This window comes from Nymphaea colorata, chromosome 3 (genome assembly GCF_008831285.2).
Source record: "Nymphaea colorata isolate Beijing-Zhang1983 chromosome 3, ASM883128v2, whole genome shotgun sequence".
Lineage (NCBI taxonomy): Eukaryota > Viridiplantae > Streptophyta > Magnoliopsida > Nymphaeales > Nymphaeaceae > Nymphaea > Nymphaea colorata.
In genome coordinates this window covers 21310333-21335763 of record NC_045140.1, presented here as the reverse complement: position 1 = coordinate 21335763, position 25431 = coordinate 21310333, and the positions used below count along the sequence as shown (strand labels likewise).

The 25431-nt window shown below is 40.1% G+C and overlaps 3 protein-coding genes across 3 annotated transcripts; all 3 read right to left on the bottom strand.

Annotated features, from left to right (window-relative positions):
- Nucleotides 1-491: 491 nt before the first annotated feature.
- Nucleotides 492-3405, bottom strand: LOC116250679 (thylakoidal processing peptidase 1, chloroplastic-like). The gene is made up of 6 exons (XM_031624496.2): nucleotides 2427-3405; nucleotides 1990-2058; nucleotides 1852-1920; nucleotides 1660-1746; nucleotides 1035-1102; nucleotides 492-835 (listed from the first exon to the last, which is right to left on the bottom strand). The coding sequence occupies exons 1-6, from the start codon at nucleotides 3126-3128 to the stop codon at nucleotides 715-717; spliced, it is 1116 nt and encodes a 371-aa protein (XP_031480356.1). The 5' UTR covers nucleotides 3129-3405; the 3' UTR covers nucleotides 492-714.
- Nucleotides 3406-12788: 9383 nt separating this feature from the next.
- Nucleotides 12789-17578, bottom strand: LOC116251437 (ATP-dependent Clp protease ATP-binding subunit CLPT1, chloroplastic). Its single transcript, XM_031625714.2, has 6 exons — nucleotides 17117-17578; nucleotides 16925-16960; nucleotides 14211-14320; nucleotides 13686-13865; nucleotides 13160-13287; nucleotides 12789-13076 (listed from the first exon to the last, which is right to left on the bottom strand). The coding sequence occupies exons 1-6, from the start codon at nucleotides 17323-17325 to the stop codon at nucleotides 13044-13046; spliced, it is 696 nt and encodes a 231-aa protein (XP_031481574.1). The 5' UTR covers nucleotides 17326-17578; the 3' UTR covers nucleotides 12789-13043.
- A 5003-nt stretch (nucleotides 17579-22581) lies between these two features.
- LOC116249681 (dof zinc finger protein DOF1.7-like) lies at nucleotides 22582-24007 on the bottom strand. Its single transcript, XM_031622876.2, has one exon. It carries the CDS (start codon nucleotides 23658-23660, stop codon nucleotides 22923-22925), a length of 738 nt encoding a protein of 245 aa, XP_031478736.1. The 5' UTR covers nucleotides 23661-24007; the 3' UTR covers nucleotides 22582-22922.
- Nucleotides 24008-25431: the final 1424 nt, after the last annotated feature.

Sequence of the window (25431 nt, the reverse complement as noted above, 5' to 3'; positions counted from 1 at the left end):
AAATTTTAAGACAATTTTTTGTACTTTGTTTTTTGAAACAATTGCATGGTGTTCTTATAACATGTACTGTAAAAACGTGTTCAAAATGACGCTGTTTCTTCTTATTAAATGTCTTTAAGTAGGGATATGAACATCCCGTCTACTTATATCTCACAATATCGACAGAAACTATCTGCGGCAAAGTGCGATATGGAATAAGAAGCTTTTGAGAACCTTTAACTCCTTTAAAACCCTAAGCAATAGCGTTAAAAGTCTTTAGTTAACGAAATTCTAAAGAAAGATCTCGCTAGAACCTTACTAAAATCTTTCTGATCAACGATAAGCATAAAGCGTTTGAAGGAATAGGCCAAAATCAGGAGTTCCCAAGCAACAAAGCGTTTTCCTTCTAACCACAGTCAACTACCATGTCATGGCATTCAGAAAATCGTTCAAGCTCCAAAACGTAAACGCCTCGTCCACGCTAATCAATGGTTAGATGATGCTTTCAACAATTTACAAATGTGAATTTCCTTTCGATTAAACACTACAATGAATACGAAATACGTCTTGTTGTTTTGTGTCTGAAATTGAAAAAAAATACAGAATTCGAAATTTCCAGTATTTACACAAGCTAACCAAAATCGTAGTACACAAAATGGAATGAAAAAACTGCTAGACAAAAAAAATATATATAGAAACGAAGTTTCTGCAGCAGCTTAAATGGAACTTCGTCAATCAGCTGAGCGCAGGTACAATTTGTTCCGACCGTGGCTCGTAAATAGTGTTGGATATTCTAGAGGGAGGCCAATAACGAAGTATGGACCTGCCCACAATATTTTTTATAGGAAGTGGACCCCTGAAACACAAACTCCAGAAGATTAGTGCAGGGGATGAAAGAAAACATGTAAAATAAAGGTAACTCTATTTGTGCAAACAGGATAACAAAGACCAGCAAAGAATCCAAGGACTCTCCATCCATCCACTTGTTACGCCAGATATATTGGAGAACAGCAGTTAATTAGATTAAAATTAATGAAAATCAGGAAAGCATGTACCAGTTATGGGAATCAAAACTGTTGTTGCGGTTATCCCCCAGCACGAATACGCAGCCTTTAGGCACCCGCTGCAGAAATCATGGTACATATACGTCAGAAGAAATTCAGATGGAGGACAAGGCTCACAGTTCGCAACAAGTAATAGCGCCGGTTACGATGTTATAGTCGTCTGAATCACTTATCAACACAACATCATCAGCTACCAAGTTTGAAGAAACTGATCGTAAAGTTTGGATTTCAAAGGTGACTTAGCAAGAAAACTGGGGAGAAAAGAAAGAGTAAACGCTAGGAAGAAGCTGATCATTTTCCTGCTCCCACACCATCAATTCAGAGCAAGACTACAACTATAGTCTATAGGCACTAACGACTTTCTTGAACTCGCGTACCAACCACTGACTCCAACTTTCAGACAATAGCCCTGTTCCTTGTCGGTGTGGAAAGCTACAAATTACAACCGTCTCCTCTTCTAGCCTAGCCTGAACTGGAATGTTCATGACAGTTCCCATTTCTGCAGTATGGGAACCATACGTTCTAGGGATAAATGAGCCTGGGCCATAATGTATGTAGCCAAAACTGTGCAAAGCAGATGCTACAAACGGAAAAGAAACTAGGAGAGGAATAATACCACTGCTTCCATCTTATACACAAGCGGCTCTAAGACGAAGTCTTCATCTTGAACAATGCCATTTACCACCAAGTTTCCATCTCGTACCTGCATCAAGGGGAAGATAAAGAAAGGACAGAAAAATCGTAATTATTTTCTTCGTCACAACTCACAAGCAACAAAAAAGACCACAGGAACATGTTGAGTGCTCACCTGCACAATGTCCCCTTCAGTAGCGACAACTCGTTTGACAAATTCATCTCTTGGACTGTAACCCTTGGCCTAACAGAGAAAAACTTATCAAGCTGTGCAACAAAATGCACAAACGAAGTTGAGAAAACAAAGATTCACCAGCAATGCAGGTGGAGCCCTGAATATCACTATGTCTTGAATTTCTGGTCTTCTGAAGAAGTACGACACCTGAGATATTGCCACCGAAATCGGGTCAACTTATAACAGTATGGGTTTCATGTAATTTGCACATAACATCAATTCATTACTCCATGATGAATCAGGAATTCAGCATGTGATGGTGGGAACAATAACTGCACATTAACATGATGAACCGAAAGACAAAGGAGAAACAGCGCAATCATCAATTTTAGTCACATCCAGGTTTACAGGAGCTGCACAAATTATAAAACGATTGAGTTTCTTCTCGAAGCACCATTCTCAATCACATTACCAGCTAAAGACCTAGTCCAGCGCAGCACGGAAAGATGAACTTTTTTTGAATAAAACAAGTTCTTGTTCCAAACGAAAAATGTCAACCAAACTTAAAAGAATACCTTTTCTGCTAATATCCGGTCGCCCACATCAAACGTGGGGTACATTGAGAACGAGGGTATGGACCTCGGCTCCGCCATACATGACTTGAACAGAAGCGAAACAGTCACTGTTGTAAAGAGCATCTTTGCATCATCTGAGTTGAAGCTGATCCACTGAGGGAGCCAACTACGCCGACTCTGGCTCTCCCGAAGTTCGGCCAACTTGTTCATCGACTCCTCCGATTTCTCCGCCAAAACCCCACTATCTTCTTTAGCAAAACCACTCTCTTTTACGCATATCGTTCGCTCAGAACCCTGAAAGAATTCGTTGCAGGGAAGCCACTTCGAGCTCTGGAAGAAGGGAATGATCGAGGCCGAACTCAACCCCGACGATACCCCGAACACGCCCATCCCAGCCGATCCCGAGCAAGAAACCCCGGAGATCTTCATGGCGGAGGCCAACCCAGCCAAAACCGGAGCTCTACATTTTTCTGGGAGAAGATTGCCAGCCAAGGACCCGCAACTCCGATGAGCCCTTACTCGGTAAGGACTACTAGCGGTGGAAGAATTGATCGGCGACTGATCGAGATCGGCCCTATGTTTAGAGAGGAAAACTCGGGACCAGCAGCAGTCCTGGAAGAGCCTACAGTTGCCGGACCTGATTCCAGTTGCAAGCGATTGTGCGATGTAGCCCGAATAAACAGCCGTGATCCTGATCGCCATCTCGGAAATTCTAGGGTGTGCCGGAACAAGTGATGCAACGGGGATTCCACGAATGGAGGAGAGGCAGAGAGGGAGAAGTTCAGAACGCCGTCGCCGGGGATAGACGGAAATCCCACAGGCGGCGGAAGGGAACTGGAGAAGAAGCGCCGGATTAAGGAGAAGGTACTTCGGGAGGCGAAAAGTTGGGAAATTTCCGGCCGCGTCGTGGCAGAAGATGCGGCCAGGAGGAGAGGGCGAGGAATAAAGCGGGTAGGTGCGAGATACGCGGGGACGATCTTATATGGGCCGTAGGAGGTTGGGAAGGTTCTTAAATTAATATGCCCAAAATTTTGCACAAGACCTCCGTTGCACCACTGAGGACTGAAGAGGCAGTAGGCTGTAGGCGTGCCGATGTAAACTTCAAAAAATATCTGTTGTTGTTTATAAAGAAATATGATGTGATTATATTTAGCGTTTGATTGTTGGATATAAAAACTAAAAAAGATATTCATAGACACATTATATTTTTTATAACAAGAACATTGTATTATATATATATAATATGAGTGATTGGTAGAAACCATACGAGTATGTGAGGGACAAAAATCTAGATCTTTTAGATATGATATTGAATGTGTTTTTTTTTAATCCAACCTTACCAATATGATCTTAAGGATATGTGGATGCAAAATATAACAAAATAGCAACATTTTTCATGAAAGCAACTTGATTCATATCATGCTTTATAACAAAATAGTTTTATAAATAGATTAGTATTTTTATATTTTATTTGAATTATTTTTTAGTAAAAAATTGAAGGATATGGTTTTTACTCTTGACCTAAATATTTGGTTTATATATATATATATATATATATATATATATATATATATATATATATATATATATATATATATATATATATATTGAAACAGCTAAGTCAAGTTTGTAAGGTTGGTAAGGACTCTATGATAGTCTTGATGGACCAAACATTTAAAACATAAAAAAGTAGCACCTCAAATCTTATGGATATTTTATCTCATTTTTGGCAGGCGCCAAGGCGGCTGGACATGGGCAAATGCATGCATACATGCAAATACATATATAGAAAATAATTGGTATCTAACTTGCATCTCAAAGTACAGATCCAAAAAAGTTTGATCAACATCGTTTTGTATTAATGGAGCATATCAGATGGTATGTACTCCACCAACCTTTTGGGATCGATACAGGTTTTGTTTTTCTATTTTTTTCCTTTTAAAATCAATTTAAATATTCTAAACTAGTCAGTAAATTCAAAGTCAAAAAAAGAAAAAAATGATAAGATGATTGATACATGCCAACGATGCCAGTACCGATGTTTAACATCGGTTCAAACACCTTCAGAATCGTGCTTTGACGTCTTCTTCGCTTAAACTAAAGACGATGTTTGCAAGAAAAAGTGCTGATTTCTTTACAATCAAGCTTTTCAAAATTGCAAGGGTCGTTGAATTTGTTTGCTCACCACGTGTGAACGTAAAAAGTACCAAAGAAAGTATGGCTCATAAATGTAAGAAGAGGCAAAATAACACAAGTATTAAAGCCTCTTGGTATTCCTAAGTTATAATAGGCTTGTGATTATGTATAAATAATCACATCGTTCAACTCACTGTCATCATAAGCCGCTTAATTTGGTTCCCTTCAAAGGCGTTTTATAAGATGAACATTATTATATTTTTGCATCACATGTTTATAAAATAAATCATCAAAATTTTGGTTTAGAGAAGATGGTGCGATTATAAAGGTTGTTTTGAAATTGAACAATCAAACATTTGGTACAATTATGTCATGCAGTTTCGGTTATCAAACATTCGCACCACAATGAGTCGTGAGCAAGGACTCTTGCTCATAGCACCGGGTTGCTAGATGCTTTACACGATCTTTACTGGTCAGTTCTCTTGACTCTTGAACAATGGGCTGGGCGCAGTTGGATCTGATACTTGACTTGCTTAGGCTTTGCTTACAGTTGAGTTGAACCATCTTAGAGTTTGATTACGTTTCACCTTCTCTGCTTCTAGATTTTTCTTGTCACTGGGACCATGCGTGGACTTCATAGCCAAATAAATGGGAAAGTTGTGACGCATGCACATGCGTAACTCCCAAGCACCAATTATTCAGTATTATAATCGCTATGACGGTTGATGTAATAAAAAATTATTAGAAAGAGAAAAATAGAGAGACACATGTAGTTCGTTACAAGAAGGCCTCAGGTTAGTCGGACGACACTTTCAACATAACTCTGGATCCCAAAGGCAATGGAAAAATGGGTGCATGGGAGTTTCGGCCTCTCACTAGGGTGTTACAATCCACTCCTTTTAAGGTACAAGTGTTCGCAAGTATGAGATTCGAGGTTCGAGTGTTGAACCGATTCTGATACATTAGTTTAACAACCCGATCCATTTCTAAAAACGGACCCTTAGTTTGGCGGGGTCCCAACCCACCGCTTAGCAGTTTCAGTTCTAACCTCTAAAAGGTTAGAAACCAAGACTATAATCTAATTGATAACATCTTTTATAAGCCCTTAAAAACTCCTTACAATCTTCAATACAAAACTAAATTTTTATGGTTTTACACAGGAACTGGTGTGCCAAAGACAACTAAATTTTTATGGTTTTACACAGGAACTGGTGTGCCAAAGGCTTCTTTCACAAAGAAAACTTAAAACGTACCATATATTATAACTAATAATGTTTGGAGGAAAATCCTATCAGTTTAGTGTTGTATTTGCTCTTCAAATAGGAGACACTGATCGCAACAACTAGCTACTGCCAACAATTCACCAGAGACACCAACAATCTACATCAATGTATTTGGTCATCTGTTGACAGTAACGGCGGCCAAATCACTTAAGATATCCACAGAACAGCGCTTTTCAATGAAAATGATGATTACATAGGCGCTTCCCTCATGTTTTTTGGATTAATCCACTCAGTCAGGGAATATGGGGTCCTCAACGATTTCATGTTTCTCTTAATTACAGGAGCCTTCACATGTGGAATGAGCACAACAATCACCCAAAACTTTGAATCTTGACTGCCCCAAGAAGATAGGATTCTGTGACTATTTCGAAGAGCTCAGAGTCGCATATAGGTGGGGTTAGACTCAAGACCTTCAAACTGAAGAAAATGGTAGAACTCTACCTACATCAACTCACCTTTTTGAGACAACAAAAGGATCATCAATCATCATCCATGTTGAATTCTAACATAGACCATCTTTTCTAAGCATCCTATCGAAAAGCCCAAGTGCATAAGATGGAAATTTCCAATGAAAAGCTCTAGTCACCAGCATGTACACCTGTTCCTTCAAGATTAAGGCATGAAGGGGACACTTGTCCTCTGGTGATCCATTTGCCCCCAACGTTTGGAACTTTGCTCGAGGCGGTGTCTGGTCGTGGTTCAATTCAAAGATAGACTTGTCTCTGTCCAATAATTTTATATTGGCCTCTCAATTATGCAGAGTCAGGAAGACAGAAAACAGTAGGAAAGTTGATGGTTCAGATTTGGGTAGATTCAATCACTGTCAAGCTCAACTTATGGACTTCACCTACCTGGATTCCGATTCAAATCCTCATTTCCAAACTGGTTTTAGCTGCGACCATCATAAGATCTGTTACATAGCAACATAGATTACTTCAAATATTTATCAAGACCTAGTCCAACATCAAACTCATACTCAGGCTTTGTTATGAAACTGTATGCCAAACTCGAATCCAACCAGCAATCAAATGTGGATATCTTTACATGGTATCACCAATCACATACATCTGATTCATTTACTTGGCTATGTTGGCTTACCTCGAATCTGAACTTGGATGTGTGGTCTTTGCAACTTAACATTGATCAGTGGATCCCACAGGATCTGAGGCTATGAAACGACATGTCAAAGACAGGATACGGTGCAAATCCATGGTCAAGGTTAAGGCGGCTTGTGGAAAAGCAAGGGCTGGAAGAATGAAGAGCTGACGACCCTCACAAGTCAAGCAGGAAGAACTATGTCCAGGTTCAGAGAATGGGGAAGCTGCGACTCTCATGACCGTTGGGTCCACAAGATGAAGAAGCTTCATCGAAGTTGCACTTCCATTTTACAATTTTAGCCCTATTAAATCCAATCTCGATCCAATCTTTGGTGTTTTATCTAAAAGAATATAATATCCCACAAAGAATGATTTTTCAAAAAATAAAGAATCCAGACATCTAATCAAATTTTTTTGGTAGGTTATTGCTTTAATCCTCAGGGTTCACAAAGTAAGTTTTAGGACCTTTTTATGGTTCAAGACAGTATCACATTGGGTCGTCACAGCAATCGATCTCTTTTAGAGTAGACCACCTTGCCGCCCAGTTACACTACATGCTTCGTAAAAACTTCAAAGTCAATTTTTTTCTTTGTTTGTTTTTTACGTGAAATTTCACCCTGTTTGATTTTCAGATGTGCTGAATTCCCGCTTGTTTCAGTAGACCTTGAAGCAAAGAGTTAAGCCCCAGACCTTTATTGAAACAAAAATGAATATATGCATCAAAAAATGGAAATGTTTGCTGGGGTTAGGCCCTCAACTTTTATTGAAATGTTGTCATCAAACCTCCCTCTAATATATATTGGGAAATACGAAACTGACGGCCTGAAAATAAAATGGAGGAAATTTTTCCAACAATATTTCAGTATTTTGAAATTGTTCGGCTTGCAAACCGTATAAAGCACGATTATCTCATTTTAGAGATTCCTAATATTGGTGTCGCACTTATTCGCTATGATGGAAACACATCCTATAATGAGATTCATCCACACTGTACACTCTTTCTCAATACTGGAAAAATATTTTAATGTGTATTGAACAGGTGAAATTTCACTAGAAAATACATTAAGATAAGCGGTAGAGCCACAAATTTAAGTGAAGGGACACGAGCATATATAATTGACGATACAGATAAATTTCATGTTGAGGAAGCAGGAAAAATCGCTGACGGAAGAACGCGCGCATATACGAAAACCAGCACCCTGAATTTGCATTTGCAGGGTTCGAGAACCAGGCACAAGCCACCAGAAATCGTTTGGAACGCATCTCTTTTACAGAAGGAGAATGCGCAATGGCGGTGAGCTTAAGGATCTGCAGACCACATTGGAGTGGGAAAAATGAAATGCATAATATATCTCTAAATCCGTGTCTTTACTTAATTCGAACAAAAATGAGGGTATTTTCATAATTGACTTAATGATTTCCTATGTCTGCCTCGCAATTGTCCTCAGACGAGATGGATGTGGAAAGCAACGGAGGAAGCGGAAGCGGAGAAGCTTATGAAAATTTCCAAACGAGATGTTTTTGTCCCGGAGCAGGTTATATGTTATGATGCATAACATGTTATGGGCAAAAAGTTACCAACATGCCTCTGTTGGCTAAATAAAAGGCCCCTTCCCTATAAGAGCAAAAAGTAGCATGGGTCAAAAAAATATTCCTTCAAAATGATGAAAACGCCTCTCAAATTATACCGTGGGAACATGGTTTTTGTGTTATTGCATAATATTTAGAGAACCTTTGCTTCGCTCGTCCATGTCTCCTTGCAATTCCACCAAATTGGCACAATACGTTCCATCTGCGAGGCATGCAGATAGCCTTGAATCTGAGATCTGAGGCTAATGTCAGATTTGCATTAGGTGAAATTTACTGCTGAAACAAACAGCACAACGGCAGATTTGAGATCTGCATGAAGTTATAGAAAGCATGCATACATAGATGGAGTGAAAAAAATATCCCCGTGAATCTGTAATAGCCTCCTAAGCTCATAGCCCAGGTTATCAACCAGACAACCACAGGCTAAAAGCGTGCACATTGCACTATCACAAGCATGCTGCGTAAGCTGCAGAGTGTTAGGAAGCTCCGGCCTAAGAGGCAGGCACGGCACACAGTTGTGACGCTCAGGAACCTATATATTCTCTCCTTAGAGATAAACACTGAATATATTTTAATGGAATAAGTTGCTTCCACCTAAAAAGTGATATTCTATGGCAGAGATCCGCACGGGGGCTCCAGATTTGCAGTTCCACTCATGGACTAATGAACTGACACCACTGTCCCAGTACCTTCCCACTTTCTTCTCAAAGAAAGCTGCACTCACACATTTCTTTCGCCAACCTTCTGTAAGCCCACCTGATGAGAAATAGCAGAGCACCAACCACGCACATGCACACACCCATCCGGAAATGCTCCTTTTGGGGCATGGAATGGGATCCAACATAAGAGCACATAGACACCAATGCCCAAAAAATTCCTGTTCCAGCACTGTGCCAGAAATGGCAGAAAGCTCATACACCCGAGTCCAGAAACGTTCACCTTTCTACCATTTTAGGGGACATAACAGAGAAAAAAAAAACAGATCTTGCTATTTTGCAGGCTCTTGATTGGAAAAGACAGGAAGGCACAGCAGCCAATGTTCATAGATTTTTTTTTTTCTTGTTTACCTTACTGTGGATGGGAAACAACATAGTAGCTCACATGCTCGTGGTGAAATGCTTATTTCACGGAAGATGTCCCATCCCCATGGTACCTTAGTTAATGTAACAAGCTATAATATCATAATGTCACAAGCTATAATATCATGCAAGATGGATAATGATGTTCCGCTGGGTCGCGTTTAAGATTTCAAGTTGGGGAATACTGAAGGATGGATAGTAGTTTCAGCTTTACTTTTGAAAAGATATCCACTTTGAGAAACAACTTCTGCGATGAAAAGTAGAGAAAAGGGAGACAGCTCTACACAAGTCACAAAAAAACAATAAAACTACCCTTTAATCCAAGGAAAAGCATCTCAGAGAAAGGTGTGAATTGAGATTGGAATAATCCACGAACCACATTGAATATCCCAAGGAAATTTTGCAGCAATGCTGAAGACAGAATTGCTCCCTTAATGGGTGTTCAGTCACCATCAGCTGTGACGTACGTGTCAGCCAGCATTTGCTTTCCATTCCACTCCGAAAAAAATTTTGTTTTAAAAGTTCACCAGGTACCAAACGATAACATGCTTCTGACTACAAGCATCACCACCTGTATCCTAATTGTCCTAAAGCAAAGCCAAAAGCCACAATTGATTGCTGGAATCAAAATAACCAATGGAGAAAAGAGTATATTTTAATTGTTGCCCAAACACATCAGGCCAAAAAAAAAACTATAAATACCCAACAGAGATGTGGAAAACAAAGAAGGGCCATTTCTGCAGCCTAAACCCCCGCCGTGTAGAAGCCTGGTCACTCAGTGTCATAGGCAACAGACATCACCATACAAATTTCTCACCGAAATCTGACCCCATGACTCAGTGCAGTAATATCTTCCAGCGTACAGTAGCACATGGCTTTGTGGTTTATTCCATCTCTTGCACACTGGAACTGCAACATAGGAGCAGATTGGTGTGCAAGGGATGGAATATATCATCGATCCATGAAATTAAACCAGCACGATTGGCACCCCGAGAGATAAGTGGAGCTTTTATCGACCCAGGTATTCTGCTTCTGCATTTTGTGCTGAAAATAATGCACATATCTGAACATCTTGTTGTAGAAAATAACCTGCAAATCTGAAAATAGAAACCCATCAGGAGTAGCAATGCATGCACATTCACTTATGATGCATATATATTTGTGTGAAAAACCTCTTCCTTTTGCCAGACAAGCTGCGGATAATGGTGACCTGAGCATGCATGTGAAAACCTCTTCTAATTAGTTTAAGGATGGTGCAAGCAAAAAAGACCACCGAGTCTCCTGCTAAAGTGCCATCCTTGGACGACTTGTGACTCATCCCCTGAGACTTGAGTGTACAACTCCTCTCAACCAAAAAAAAATGAAGAGAAAAAAGAGTAAAAGACAGACAAAAACAGAAACATTGGAAAAACTAAGATCCTTGAGGCACAACAAAAACCTGCAGACTTGACAGAAATTGCAGATATCCACAAAAACAATTATCAAACTCGGTCAGAAATCCTCCTTTAAGGGCGCATTCCTGCGTACAGCCAAATTGCAGTTATTGAAAGCTGCACTAGGTAAATTAGAAGCATATTGCAAGCATTGCATATGAACAGAATGCAATTAGATTAGAAGCCCATCTCGAAGAATGCTTTTAGTTGTAGGACAAGTGGAGTCATGCCAAGAAAATATAGTTATAAAACACATGACAGGCAGAGAAAGAGAGAGAGGTATGCATCACATGACTCCCAGTCATGCGCCAAAGTCCTGTCCGTAAAGAAGGCTAAGCATTAATAGTCATCCTTTTTTATGTAGTTACAACACTAAGACCTGAAGTGAAAGGCGCCTTTTATTTACAAAAGGGAACCACCCAACCTCTTCCCTCAATGGACATGAAAGGGACCGCCACCTAGCCTTTCTGTGAGCCACAACTAAAACCCAAAGAAATCACTGACAACTTCTGATATAGTGATCTTTTGAAAATATCATGCTTTACGTCCAAGTGATGCTTCCCATTCTTTTCAAATATTTTCAAAAGATCTTCATTATGTGTTTCTATTTTTTCAAAAGTGCTTCTTCTTTCAAAATACTTCCTCAAGATGTTTATCTTTTTCACTTTTCTTTCAATGTTCTTATCTCAACTTTATACTCCATGCACTTGGCAAGGAACTGCAAGAGAAGTCCTCACATGTAACACTTTGACTTGCAAAAATGAAAGCACAGGTTAGAGAGGAGGAGGAGCACGGCAGTGAAGTGAACCACAAAAAACTGCCATCCTGTATAGAGAGAGAAGCCACAAAGCAGCAAAAGGGTTTTTATTATTATTTCACTAAAGACAAATAAGTGCATAACAGAGATGCCGTTAAAGTCCCTTTGTTCTTCCCCTTGAAATTTCAATCGCTCCTCCATGCCTCACCTTGTCATGTTAAGTTACGTTGCTTGCTCTCATACTTACTAGCTATAAGTGCCTTTGGTGCATGATATGTTGAGATGGTCAAAACAACATAATCAAGTACTTCTACTACTAACAGGTCATAAGCACATGAAAACTTGAGCAATCATTAGAAAGGAAAAATCTCACAAATCTTTGAGACACATCACATCACAGTAAAAACCTCATACAGGCACAAACCAATGTGAAATCTTTGACTGAAAACAGACCAATTCATAAGGCAGTGAGACGTTTAGCTCATACAATATTTAGGAAACATCCACTATTTCCTGATTGTCAGGAGTTCCACTCAACTCAAGGAGTTTTCATATAACTGCATTGCAATACGTACTTGTTAGAATTATATATGTGAAAGAGCCTCATCAATGACCCATTCAGGAGAATTTGAAAAGGAGACTTTACCACATTTTAACAGGAAATATCTCTAGAAAATGAGGCAACAGAAAGTTTAATCACATTAATATTAAGTACTGAAAAAGTTCAAATTTAGTCCAACTGACTGATGGTGAAGTGACGCAAGTCAATTGAAAGCATCCAAACAAGCCATTGCTTAAACAAAGGGGATCAGAACTAATTTAAAGCTCGTACAAGGAATCCACAAACACCATGGTCTGCTGATTAGGTAAATTTACAACTAAAGCCTACACCTGGTAAGCTATTATGCAATCCAACACTGACATCCAACTTGAGAGAAAAAAGCAAATAAATTGCAAACAAAATCAAACATGTTTGGAGTAACAATGTGCTAAGGAACCAGAACCAGCATTTCATTACTCTAAAATCATCGAGAGATTATGATTATTCATTTCATAAGAATGTTTGTCCTCTCAAGATGAGTACACAAATTTTCCTCAGGTACAACTCTGTGCCTAAAATACAACCAAAACCATTTCGACAGAACCTATTGTTTTGATTTGCTACTGGGTATAAGACCAAGAAAAATGGTAGAAGACGTAAGAATTGCCTCAAATATTCCAAGCTTCAGATCATCTAACTTTCTAGGCTGCGGTCAGGGCTACATCTCCATCCATCTGCAAGAAATAAACAGATGCTCACTTGATATTCTGCCAGAGCAAAACAGAAACTATGAGAGAAAGGAAGGCCCGGTTCTTACAGATGCAGCAAGCTCTTCTGCTTTCTTATCATCAAAACCAAGAAGAGCCATAATCTTGTGACCAGCTGAGTCCTTTTCTGACCAGATTCCAAGCAGCAAATGGGTCACAGTGACCTCCCCACTTTTTCCTGTGAATGAAACTTTTCTTAGGGATAGTTGGAGGCAGAAGGTAGGGAAATCATCGGACGCCCCCTTCAATTTTTTTTTTTAAAAAAGGAAAAAGAAAGAAAACATACATATGCTGCCATGTCATGGGCTTCAGCATCCATGAAACACAATGAAACAAACTATTTGATTGAGCATCTCATTTTTCAAGACACAGCACATATATACAAAGTTGCATACATATGTACATCTATATATATATATATTATATATATATGATCATGCCCACATATTAAGTTCTGGTTTTTTCTGAAAAATCCTTCAGCAGATCGGGCATAAATTCACACTGATGACTGGCAACCATTAGATGGAAACATAAACGCATTTCTGGGAGATGGTACATAGGAGGAGTTTCAAGTACCTGACTTAATTTTTTCATCCACTGCCCAATCGAGTGCTCTCTGTGCTGGATCAGTCAATGGTGGATGCTCCGGACTGAAGAAATACATATCAGATTTCCCAAGCAATTTTATGGTTTCCTCCCGGACTTTAAAAAGTGTAATGCCATTATTGCGCAAGAATTTGGATGCAAAGCTGGTCCCTAGCAACACACAAATAGGAACAAAGAAAGGACAGCAGCAAAAGTAAAAAAGATGATCAAACATTTCAAGACTCAGAAAAATAGAAACTGTTGGCAAAATTTAAAATTAATATGGTCATGGACATGGATTTAAGTCGCCTGAAACAAAGAAGATAACGGGATCCTGCTGCTAAAAAGCAGAACATATTACACATAGAATGTCGATAAACAGATAAACATAGCAACTTCTACCAACAAGGAGGGGGGAGGGGGGGGGGGAGAGGAAAGAAGGCTTATGTAACTAAAACAAATTTCTGTGGCCAACAAATTCAAAAACTGTCATTTTACTAACACAAACTATCTAACCTTCGACAAGTATTCCCATAAGAAGGGCCTCCGTCCCAGTATTAGGATATTTCAGCTTTCGAGCTTCCAACTCGGCCATGGTAAAAGATTTAATAGCCCTTGCAGACCACCTGCATTTCATGGAATCAAATACACATCAAGACCATGATAAACAATAAACAAGCAAAATTCTCTAGAAAACAAGTCATGATGCAAATATAACAGCCCATGTAGGACTTGAGACTAGTCCTATGCTGACAGATTTAACAAATCCTCAAGGTAATACTGTAAAATGCATAAAGTGGCCAATGGTTAAATGAGTAACATAACGTAACATAAAAAAATCACAATTTTTAATATAAAAATCATGAAAAATATTTGAAAATCTGAAAGATAGGAAAAAACTTCTATAAAAATATGAATTACGTAAGCACAAGTCATATAAAAAAGACTCCAATAACAAAAGGAACAACTCATTGTTACAATTTCGTTTTCAGATATAGAACGGTTTGGATTTTCTCGGGTATAATACAACAAACTTGAAAAATCTCAAGAAAATGTCAGCAAAATTTTAAAAAGGTAAAAAACTAAAAATAAAATGTAAAAAATGTTACAACAAAAATCTGGTAATTAAAAAATGTAAACAATGTGAAAAAAGTGGAAAAAAAAAAGAAAAAAAAAAGAGCAATACGTGTTTTTGGCTTTTTTTTTTTCCAAAAAACGTGTTGTTTCCCTATCTTCAGCTGACTCGTTTTTAACATTTTTTTGTGTGTTTTTTTTAATAAAACCCATGTTCTGTGACAATGCAACAATTTAACAGAAACATAATAAACAAAGATTCACATTTCACATAAACAAAATACATCCATTAAATCAACTTAAACATAAAATCCCTAATTCATAAGTCAATAGCAAAATGTCAAGTATAAGATTTTGAACTCAAATCCCTCATAAGTCATAACAAAAATCTCATAGGCATAGACCAATCAAAGTAGGAGAATACATACATACATGCATACATACGTATATATATATATATATATATATATATATATATATATATATATATATATATATATATATATATATATATATATATATATATATATATATATATATATATATATATATATACATATATATATATATATATAGGCAATAAAAACTTGATAGTTTCACTAGGTCATTTTTATTTACTAGGTTATCATATTTCACTAAGTTATTCTGCTCCACTAAGTGCCGTTTTGAATCTTTCATGTGTTTGCTATACTACTGATGCAGATGCTAATGCAGCTGGTGTGACATCCTCATCTTTGATTAGTCTAAGCCTCGTAATCAAAGATCATTAAATCAACTAGTGTATCATCTTCATCTTCAGAGTCATAACACCATATATATGACATTGGCTATCAATTGCAAGCCTTCTGCCTCTTTGGGAGAACAATGTGAATTCTATGACTCGTTCATTTACATCAGGATAAATTATCATGTAAATGCATGGTGACATAAAATATGAACCATTATCTTATTGTTATAAGCCAACCACATATGCATCTTAAACCTATGGAGTCCACCTTTTAGATGTCCGCCAAAAAATAACATATTACAGTTCTTTTCAACATGTACAGTTGACAACATCAAACTTCAAATGCTTACCAACAAATCCAGCCACTTCAGATCTAAGACAAAAATTGAAAAATCTATAAACTATATATCTGAAAAGAAATAATAAAAATTCATAGCAAAAAATGCAAATCTTATACTTTCACAGTGAAAATAAGGTGTAACGAACAAAAAGTGCGTAAGCCTATTTTCATTGCAAATTCAACATCTCGCACAAATCTACCTTCAGATCAACATTTTCTCGATCAAAACGGCAAGAGATATGCCAAATGCAACTGCAAAATAGTGTCCAAGAGTCACGTGCAAAGGGGTTGGGTCCCCTTAAATTTCTGTAGATTGCAGACACCATATAGACAGGTCTTATTGCATTGTATCATAAATGCAACACTATTACATACGAGTACGTTAAACTCCTATCACTAGTTACAAGGACATACAGTAGCACGTTTCCCAGATGTTGTCCTGCATATGCTAGAGACATTGTTTTAAAAGTTCATACATCCTATCATACTAGAAAGACTACAAACCACCGGGAGCCCAACTACGAGGTGGGTGAGGATCTACCTAACTATGCACTTAAGTTAATTTTTGTCCGAGTTGTTATAATTGTTTTAGAGGCATGTTTAACATTCAGACTTAGGGTCTCGCACGCATTGACGTGTGGCCACATGTGAGGACATGATAATGATCCTATATTGATAGTTTTAACTTTTAAGAAAGGGATCTACATACCCCTGTATCATACTACACTCTTTTTAATGTGAAAACCAACTCCAGCTGCACGGTGGGTGGGGGGATTCGCCAAATAGGATCTCGGTCAGTTTTGGACTAGATCGTCACACAAACTATTGCAATCAATGACGTCATTAATTATACAACAAAGACAGTGAGAAACCAAAATAACACTAAATAAGAAAATGTACTAACATCAGCAATTCCCACAAATAAACCAAACTTCTAATAAGCCAATTAAGAATCTCGTAAACAAAAATGCCTCTCTAACCAAAAGAACACCCCCGCATCAATGAAGTCCAAACGGTCCCGATATAAGAAATTAGGGCAGGAAATTTGTATTTCAGACAATCACATCAAAGAAGGAAAGGAAACCTTACTTCGGAATGCTATTTGTCGGGTCTCTCTCTGGCTTCCTGCAACCAAAGTGCAAACAGAAAACGTTCACACAGTCAAACAAAAAGAGCGATAGACCCTTTCTTCCCATCAATGCACTAATCATCCCAATGCAACCAACACAAATTCACAAACAAAATATCAAAAGGAAAAGTGAACCGGGCGAGAAATCTCACGCTGTAGGGAGCATGAAATACACGGTCGTCGATGGACGCCTCTTTCGGACACAAACAAGCCGATTCTCCGCTCCAGCCACACATTTACCCAGAATCTCATTGTTCAGCTCGAAACGCAAAAACGGAACAGAGCAGCATTCCTTCCGGGAACCCAATTTTGAGAGCGGCAAATAAGAAAACGGTATCAGAGACACCGAACGAGCAGCCATTGTAAACCCTAGTTTCACTCAATGCCAAGAAATGGCTTGCCCAATTTCCGCAAGAGATGAACCGGATAAAAGAGGTTAGGGAAACACCAGCTTCTGATTATTTAGCTGCCGGCGGTATCAATTGCCTTCCAGCAGGCTGAGATTAGCGGAAAACAGCCGAGTATGATCGGCGTTTCGTTATCTTGGCATTGTCTTCCTCACTCCTGCTGCCTTGCTCCCACTTCTCGGATAGCGTAAGTTTACAAAACTCCGGGGGTTTATCCCCGGCAGAAGGGATAGAGTAGGATCCAGTCCATGACCCGGACAGAACCGGTAATATACTGCCCGGATCTATCCAGGGCACCATATCGGTCCGGGCTCAAAGGCGGAATTTGGATCAGAACAAAGTCAGTTGATCCCACAATAAAAATGTATAAAAACGTACCCTTGTTCTTGTTCTAATAAACATTGTGTAATTATAGATATCATTTTAGATTCGAAAAATTAAGTGTTAGACATAATCAAACTATGTTATCTAAAACAAAAACTATAGTATTTTTTTATGAACATGTGTTTCAAATAAATACAGTATTTTTCTTACCAAACACCTTCAATTTGTAGTTTCAATTAGTTGGGCAGTCCGACCGTATTCACGAGGAAGCCAAGCACCAACACTACTTGTCTAAGCTTATCAATTAACAATCAATGCATAGCTTGAACTGTATTATATCATACAATATTTTGATAACAAGAGCATTATTACTGAATAATGTATATGCCTGGCGTTTCAATTTGTTGTGAAAGGTTCTATCTAAAGCTCGACTCAATAACATATGAATTTTAGTTTTGGTAGTTTTATTTTATCAAACAATTCATTCCACATAACCTTTTACCTTTAAGTACGTATGAGTTTGAAGATGCATGGGTTACAATTCATGCAATCTTCAATCTAGGTGAATAAGAAGAGTATTTCATTCTATCACCAATCAATCGAGAATCAAGACCCGAAGCCTCGATCTCTTTCCAATTGGGTAGGACCATATATTTGAGATGCATCTGAAATCAGATAAGAATTTCAGATCCCAAATCTGGGGTATTCAAATGCCTTGTTAATTAAATCTGTGGTGCTTCTAATTCTCTTACACCAAACAAGCAAAGCCTTCTATGTGTATGATGTCCCCGAATGTGTTGTATGCGTTTGTTCATGTTATGGTAATAAGAAGCTAACACGACTGCACATATGATAAGCATGGCTCGGGGCTACTGAGTGAACTACCAGTGAAGCTAAAAACCCTACCTACTTTTACAGCTACCCAACTTTCAAAAAACTTATAATCTCCATTCAGGCTTAACTTATAATCTCTATTCAGGCTTAAAGGGCCCAGCAACTACCAGGCTGAAGACCCTTTTTAAGTTCTACAGTTTCCTTTAGTTTTACTCTTTGGCAAATAAATCAAGTGAAAAAACAACAACCATATGTCAGTCAAATCCTACTAACAGAATAACAAAATCTATTTCTATCTAACTGATACGTATTCCTATATTGGAATCTGTTTACGAACTTTTTATGTTGTGCAGGCCAATCTTTCACGGAAAGAAAATCCCAAAACTTGAAACACTTGCAAGATTTACTGCTCCTCCCATCAATAAAACTTGCGAGTGTCTCGAAGTCCGCGGCGTGGCTTATTTAGTTAGTCTAACACACGTTCTTGGTTACTTTTTGGACCTTAAGATCCTGATAGTTTGAGAAGATGGAACCTTCTGGTGGTGAAAAGATCAACAAATTTGGATTTCAAGCGTGGATGTTTGATCTCTGGTATGATCGGAGATCTTTCATTTGATGAACGATGGATTTTATCGAAGCCATGTTGCCAAATCAGATTCACAGATTTAAGACATTTGTCTGTCGACCCTCCTTAAAGATGACTTAAGTTGGATCTCATGTAGAGTCGATGGTTGCACGAGACTGGTGAAAAAGGTGCTGTCAGATTCGGATAAGCTAAACGCATTGAAAACCAGGATTTGATCGTGGCCGGTAACGGCGCCATAAAATAAAAACGGCCGGCGGCTCACCAACCAAGAACCCGACCTTCGGCCCTTCCAAATGGTGGCAGGTCGCCCGTGTTCTCCGGCCATTGGTTTACCCGATGCCCCCAGATCAGGTGGCGCATGATAATTCATATTCGAATCCACCTTTACTTAATCAGTTGGATTTGCCAATACAGACCAAAATCAGTAGGTAACTTTGGAGAAAAAGTCGAGAAATTGAAAAAATGTCAAGATCGCGGGATGGATCTCTATCGGATGCCAACTTGAGCTTGCTAACAGAGCATGCACTAAGAAAGTGGAATCAAACTTCAATGCTGAAGATGCTTTGCATCTTCCTGCCTTTTTCCTGTAATTGCTTCTTCCAAGTCGTAGCCTAAGCTATGACTGCTAACTTTTGCCTCTCAATTTATTTGGAGCTTTTATTGGCTGTGAATGTGATTACTCCGGGCGGAAGACGCCGCTTGCTTTGAGTAAGAGGTAAAGGATCCTTCTGGCGGGCTATCAGGGTGATTGTTTTAAGACATACATTTCTAATCTATGCTTCCTTTTCCTTGTAAGCAAAGGAAAACAAAAAAAAAAAATCATCACAAAGAAGCAAACGCTGGACGTTTGCCAGTTTATTAATTATTAACAGCTAAGCTATTGAAGGAGGCTGATGAGATACACTTTTACCATGGATTCTTGAGCGTAATCGTTCATTTAATTACTATAGTACAGTTATTTATAATGGGCTGCGTCATTCATCCTATTCATGATAAACCAGAACCCTCGTTCATGGTTGCCAGCATCACACCCATTACCGAAATCACATAATTTTGTGACCCACTTGGTGTAATGCTTCATAAACGTTTCATCATCCGTCTTATCACCGTTGTTATTGGAGAAGAAATCGAAGCCAGATATGGTCGTCCCGTACCTTTAGCATCTAAATCAACCGAGAGCTCATACGGGAAGATTTATTTCAATCAAAACATAACACATCGATCATCACGTCACACTCCATTTTGAAAAAAAAAGAAAGAAAAAGTCAAAACATTTTCACCAAAAAAGCTCAATTTTCTATGGCATCCACTTAAGTTTGCTTGGTTTACTCACTTGCTCGAGTTGCTTAGGCGGTGTAAGAGAAACCCGAAATGCCGGCTTAGCTGACAAACTTGCTTTCCCTTTCTCATGAGCCAATCTTTAAGTAATATATAAAAAAAAAATTTTTTTTTTCAAATAACTTACAGTAACGGTCCTTTTTTATATTTATTGAGGACGCGATATATTATGGTGGTCTTGTCCATCAACATGAATATTGATGGGACCATAAAAACGCATGGTATGGTTGATGGTTGACCTGATTCCAAGTGTATAGTAAGCACTTTGTTTTGAACGACAGTGGTATGAGAATTTATGGATGCAACTCTAATACTATGGTACTTGAGTCGAGAAATATCTTGGAGTGAGAAAATGACCCCGCTGCTTGATTTTTATTTTTCCTTGGAAGAAGGGGATAAGCTTTACATTCATTCAAGAAATAGCAAACGGACGTAGCTTAGCTGGTTGAGTAAGTGGTCATGTAGAAGGTACATTCCTTGTTCGATTCTTGTGGAAGTTGCTTCCTTGAACGAACGAACGACTAAAAGTAAGGCCACTACTTAATAAGGTGAATCATGTGTCAACCTCAGAGGCAAAGGAATTCCTCCCCTCTATGAGCATTCCCCTATCTTGAAACTTGCCTTCGTAATCCCATGTACGTCTATCTTTCCTGATAAGATGTACCGATTTAGATAAGCAAAGTGAAAGAATAAATTTATTTTGGTTGGCCGTGTGTGAACCAGGGACGGTGAAATAATTGATGGAAAGTTTCAGACGGTGGTTGGTTGTGCAGGTCACATGCACAAGGGGGCATCAACGCTATAAAACTAATTGCTGCCGCATGCTTCCCCACCATGAGTCCATTTTTAATACATATAGATACAAGTTCACATGCCACTGCCAATGGAGTGAGTTTAGAAGCCGTTTATTCCTACAAATTGCATTATTATAAGACTTATACCCTTTGGAGCATACTTCACAAGTGATGGGCTTTAAAAAAATGATATTGGCCTTTGAAAAATGGAATGAAAATAAAGAGAACAAGAAAGCACTCGGATAAATGATGACGAGCCAGCCAGCTAGTATCAACCAGCTCAGCTGAAATTGTCATCGGTAGTGTCCATCACACATCGATTTTAACGTGAAATTCATTATTGGAAACGACAATCAATGGCCTCTCTCTGTAACGCGATCCGCTATCTGTGACCTCCCCCTCTCTCTTAACGAGGAGGCTGGTCGCGTACAAGGAACAAGAAACAGAGAAAAGTGGGCCTCCCGAGTAACATGATGGCACATAACGCGTGCTGACAATGATCTGTTAGAACTGAGCATCAGGGCCCATTTGATTGATACGGCTAAAGTTAAAAACATTAACCCAGCGCCTGTATGAAGCGGAGGATTGCGTCCTCCTGTATCTGATCATCTCTCCCCAAATCCGATCTGTTCCAAATGTTACGGCTGCACAATATGTTGATCGAATTCACAGAGATGAAGTATAAAAACCTCCACCATCATAGTGACTGTCAATGTTCAGATCACCAGAACACCTGTAGTTCCAAGATGGAAGACGGATCTGAGGCTTTCTGGGTCATCAGCCACGCCGAGTCAAAACTAATGAAGACGGGTAGTTGATGGTAAGTCTATAAATGGGAGGAGGAAGGCGGTCCATGTTTGTGTTGCGCACTCACAGTACAGTAAACACGGGAGTAATTGCTTCAGGCGACCAGTCCAAAGGGTTGGCCGAGGTAATCCCGGAGCAGCAGGGCCTCTGGTGCAGAGCACGCCGGCAGTATCGGCACGCCGGTAGCAGAAATGGGGCCCAACCACCTGCCTAATAATGAGTGACCCCTACCTAAGCTAACCAACCAAGTCAAACCGTTTGAATTGCAATGACCCACTGGCTGATATGGAGCACGTGGCCGGAGAACAGACTACCGGCGCACATTTTGCAGGGTGGACCAACATGGCCGCCGAGATATGGACGCATGCTCTCGCCAACCAACCAAGCCATGTTGGCGGCTTGCTTGCTCGTGCCAGCCAGGCTATCATGGCCCATCAGGCAAGCACCACCCATTTCTCAAATTGATCTGAAAAAACAATAAGAAAATGAAGGAGCTAGAACAGAAGAGGAGAATCGATTGGAAGAGATGACTCATGCACCAGATTTCCAAATGGTCTGAGAAATTCTACAAGGAACAAGGAGAAAAGAACAGAAGAAGAAGATTTTTACAGTATGGTTAAAATTCAAAAAGAATAAGTGCAACCCTAAGAACAGTAGAAAAGTTGTTTTTTTTTTTTTTTTTCCTTTTCTTTCCTATACCCCAAAATCCAACACGCCATCAGAACAAATCCCTGCACAATCTTCCTCACGTAAATCTCTCTCTACATAGAAAGCCCGAATCATTATAGTCTAGAGAAGAAAGAGCGTGAAAAGGAAGTCACCAAAGTGGTAGTTGAAGAGTTTTCTCTGCAAATCCACCGGAGTTACCTCACCGGAAGCTCTTTCCGGGAGCCGGAATAGCCAAATCTGACATGCCGCTCATACCCCAGCACTCTTCGTCAAGGTTCTCCTCTTTCAGCCCTTGCCACAGCGCTCCATCGCCGGATTCCGGCAACCCCCATGACGATTTGCCCATACCCAGATCATCAAACCCAAAAGAGCACACGCCGCCCAGGCCGGAAGGCCACCCGATCCCGCCCAACGGCTCGCCGAAACACCCCCCGGAAGCAAGCAGCGAGCTGAAGGTGCCGGTGGCGTCGAGAAGGTTGTCGCCGGCTAGATCGTCGGAAACTGCCCGTCCCATTGCCGGTACCTCGCGTTCTGGGGCCACCTCCTCGACCGGCTCGGGTTTGGCCTGCAGGAGAGGCTGCCTCTTCGACCCCTTCGGCTCATGGGCTCTCGCGGAGGTCTTGTGCTTCGCCTTCCCCGAGCTTTTCCGGGTGCCACCGCCGACAGGGATGTTCCTGAGGGAGCCGCCGACGGTCCAATACCGGCGGCAGGACTTGCAGAAGTGCCGCGGCTGCGAAAGATTGTAGTTGTTGTAGTAGGAGAACTTGGTGTCCGTGGAGTCGCATCGTGGGCACCTCTGGATTTCCTCATCCTGCGGCGGCTGGGGCTTCGCGGCCCGCCGGTCCCCGCTCCCTCTGTGCATCTTCTCGCCGCCGCCGCCGTCGTCGTCGTCCGTCCTCAACAGAGGCAGCGCCGCATGCGTTTCTAACTCACCCATCTCCCGAACCCAACGCCGGCGCAGTATCAATGCGTGTGAAGCAGATGTTGTTTTCTCTCTCTAGAGTTGGTGGTGGTCGTGGTGGTTCAAAATTTAAAGAGTGGGGAGGCTTGGGCGAGCGAGTCAAGAGTGGAGTGGAGTGGAGGAGAGATTCGGTGTGTGTGCATCGTAGATCTGGGTGGAGAGGAGAATGAGAATATGTCAATGGGGAATTTGCTCGAACAATTTGCAGGGGAGAGGGAGAAGTGGTGTTATGATTGGAATAGGAAACAAAATGATGGGGGTGGTGTCATCGACATTCCTCAATCAATGCAACCTGGCTACAGTGAGTGCCCACTGCCCCGACCCACCCCCACCCCACCGACTCGTGGGAGCACGGGGGCGCTACCACTACCTGCCAGGAACCCAAACCCGTAGCCCCGTGCTGCTCCACTTCACCACCACCCTAAGCAAAACGACAGCCCCCTTTTTTTTTTTTTTTCTTTTTTTTCTTTTTTTTCTTTTAAAAGAAAAAAGAAATCACTGACACGAGCCTCCCTCGAGAACCGAGACGCATGGACGACTCGTTGGACAACAACATTCATTCACTTGGGAGTTCATTAGTTTACAGTCGGAAGAGAAGACGCTTGCCTTGCTTGCATTTCTAGAACAGTAACGTTCCGTCAACAAATAGATAAAATAAGTAGGTAGGTCCCTATCCCTTTTAAAACCAAAGGGAATTGGTGTGCGCGCGAAGGGGCCCGGGGCACCGGAAGAAGAGGAAAAAAAAAACAAGAAAAAAGTGAAGCGAACCCGGCCGGCGATCAATCATCTTGCCCGGGGGAACGCACCGGCACGATCATTATGTCGGCGGGCGGACAGAGGGTCGCCCATGTGAGCGCGACGCGTCGAGCCCCGCATCAGATTCTCTCTCCTTAGAAAACCATTCCCTCTCTCCTCAACCTTCCGTCCTTTCACATGAGTAGCGAGTGAAGGATAATTCTATTTATCTAAATCATTCGGGTGATTCGTGGTTGAAAATATATATATATATATAAACTGATATCAAATAACAAAAATATCTGTTACATTTTTCTCTTAAACATTTGACAATGTCTTAATACAATAGCTGAGTAACTCTAAAAAAACCATACACCAGACCAAAAATTAGATTGATGTGAGTTCTAACATTTAGGACGGGATTTAATTAAAACCATTATCAAACAAGATTCGATTGGGTACGGTTGGATCTGGATTGCAACGAGGCGATGAGATATTGTTTTGCATGTCGACGAATGCGGTTGGATCACATCCTGATCTCGATCCAACTATGTACCGGTCAATATATTGATCAGAACGGAGCAACAAAAATATGACTTTCCCTGAAAAATTGTGCGTTACAATCGAGACGTAGAATGAACTTTGGTACGCAGATCTCACAAATCTTCTTCGACGATCCATCGACTCGATTTGATATATAACAATGCCTTCTTTTCTCCCCTCAGAATCCATCAATTTCAATGTCGGTGGAGACCCAACCCCTTGAGGGCGCACGGCCAGGGGATGATGCCCAAGCATGCTTCATAATACCAATATATTAATGCACACGCCAATGATGAAGGGTTCACCTTCATTCTCATTGCCATCTTCATTTATATATATATATATATATAACATTCTATTTATTTCTTTAATTCTCAATAACTTCACCTTTTTTTTTGCAATTAACTATCACAAGTGGTTTAATTCTTTTTTCTCGTTAAATGTTATGAAATAAGAAAAAAACTCGTTG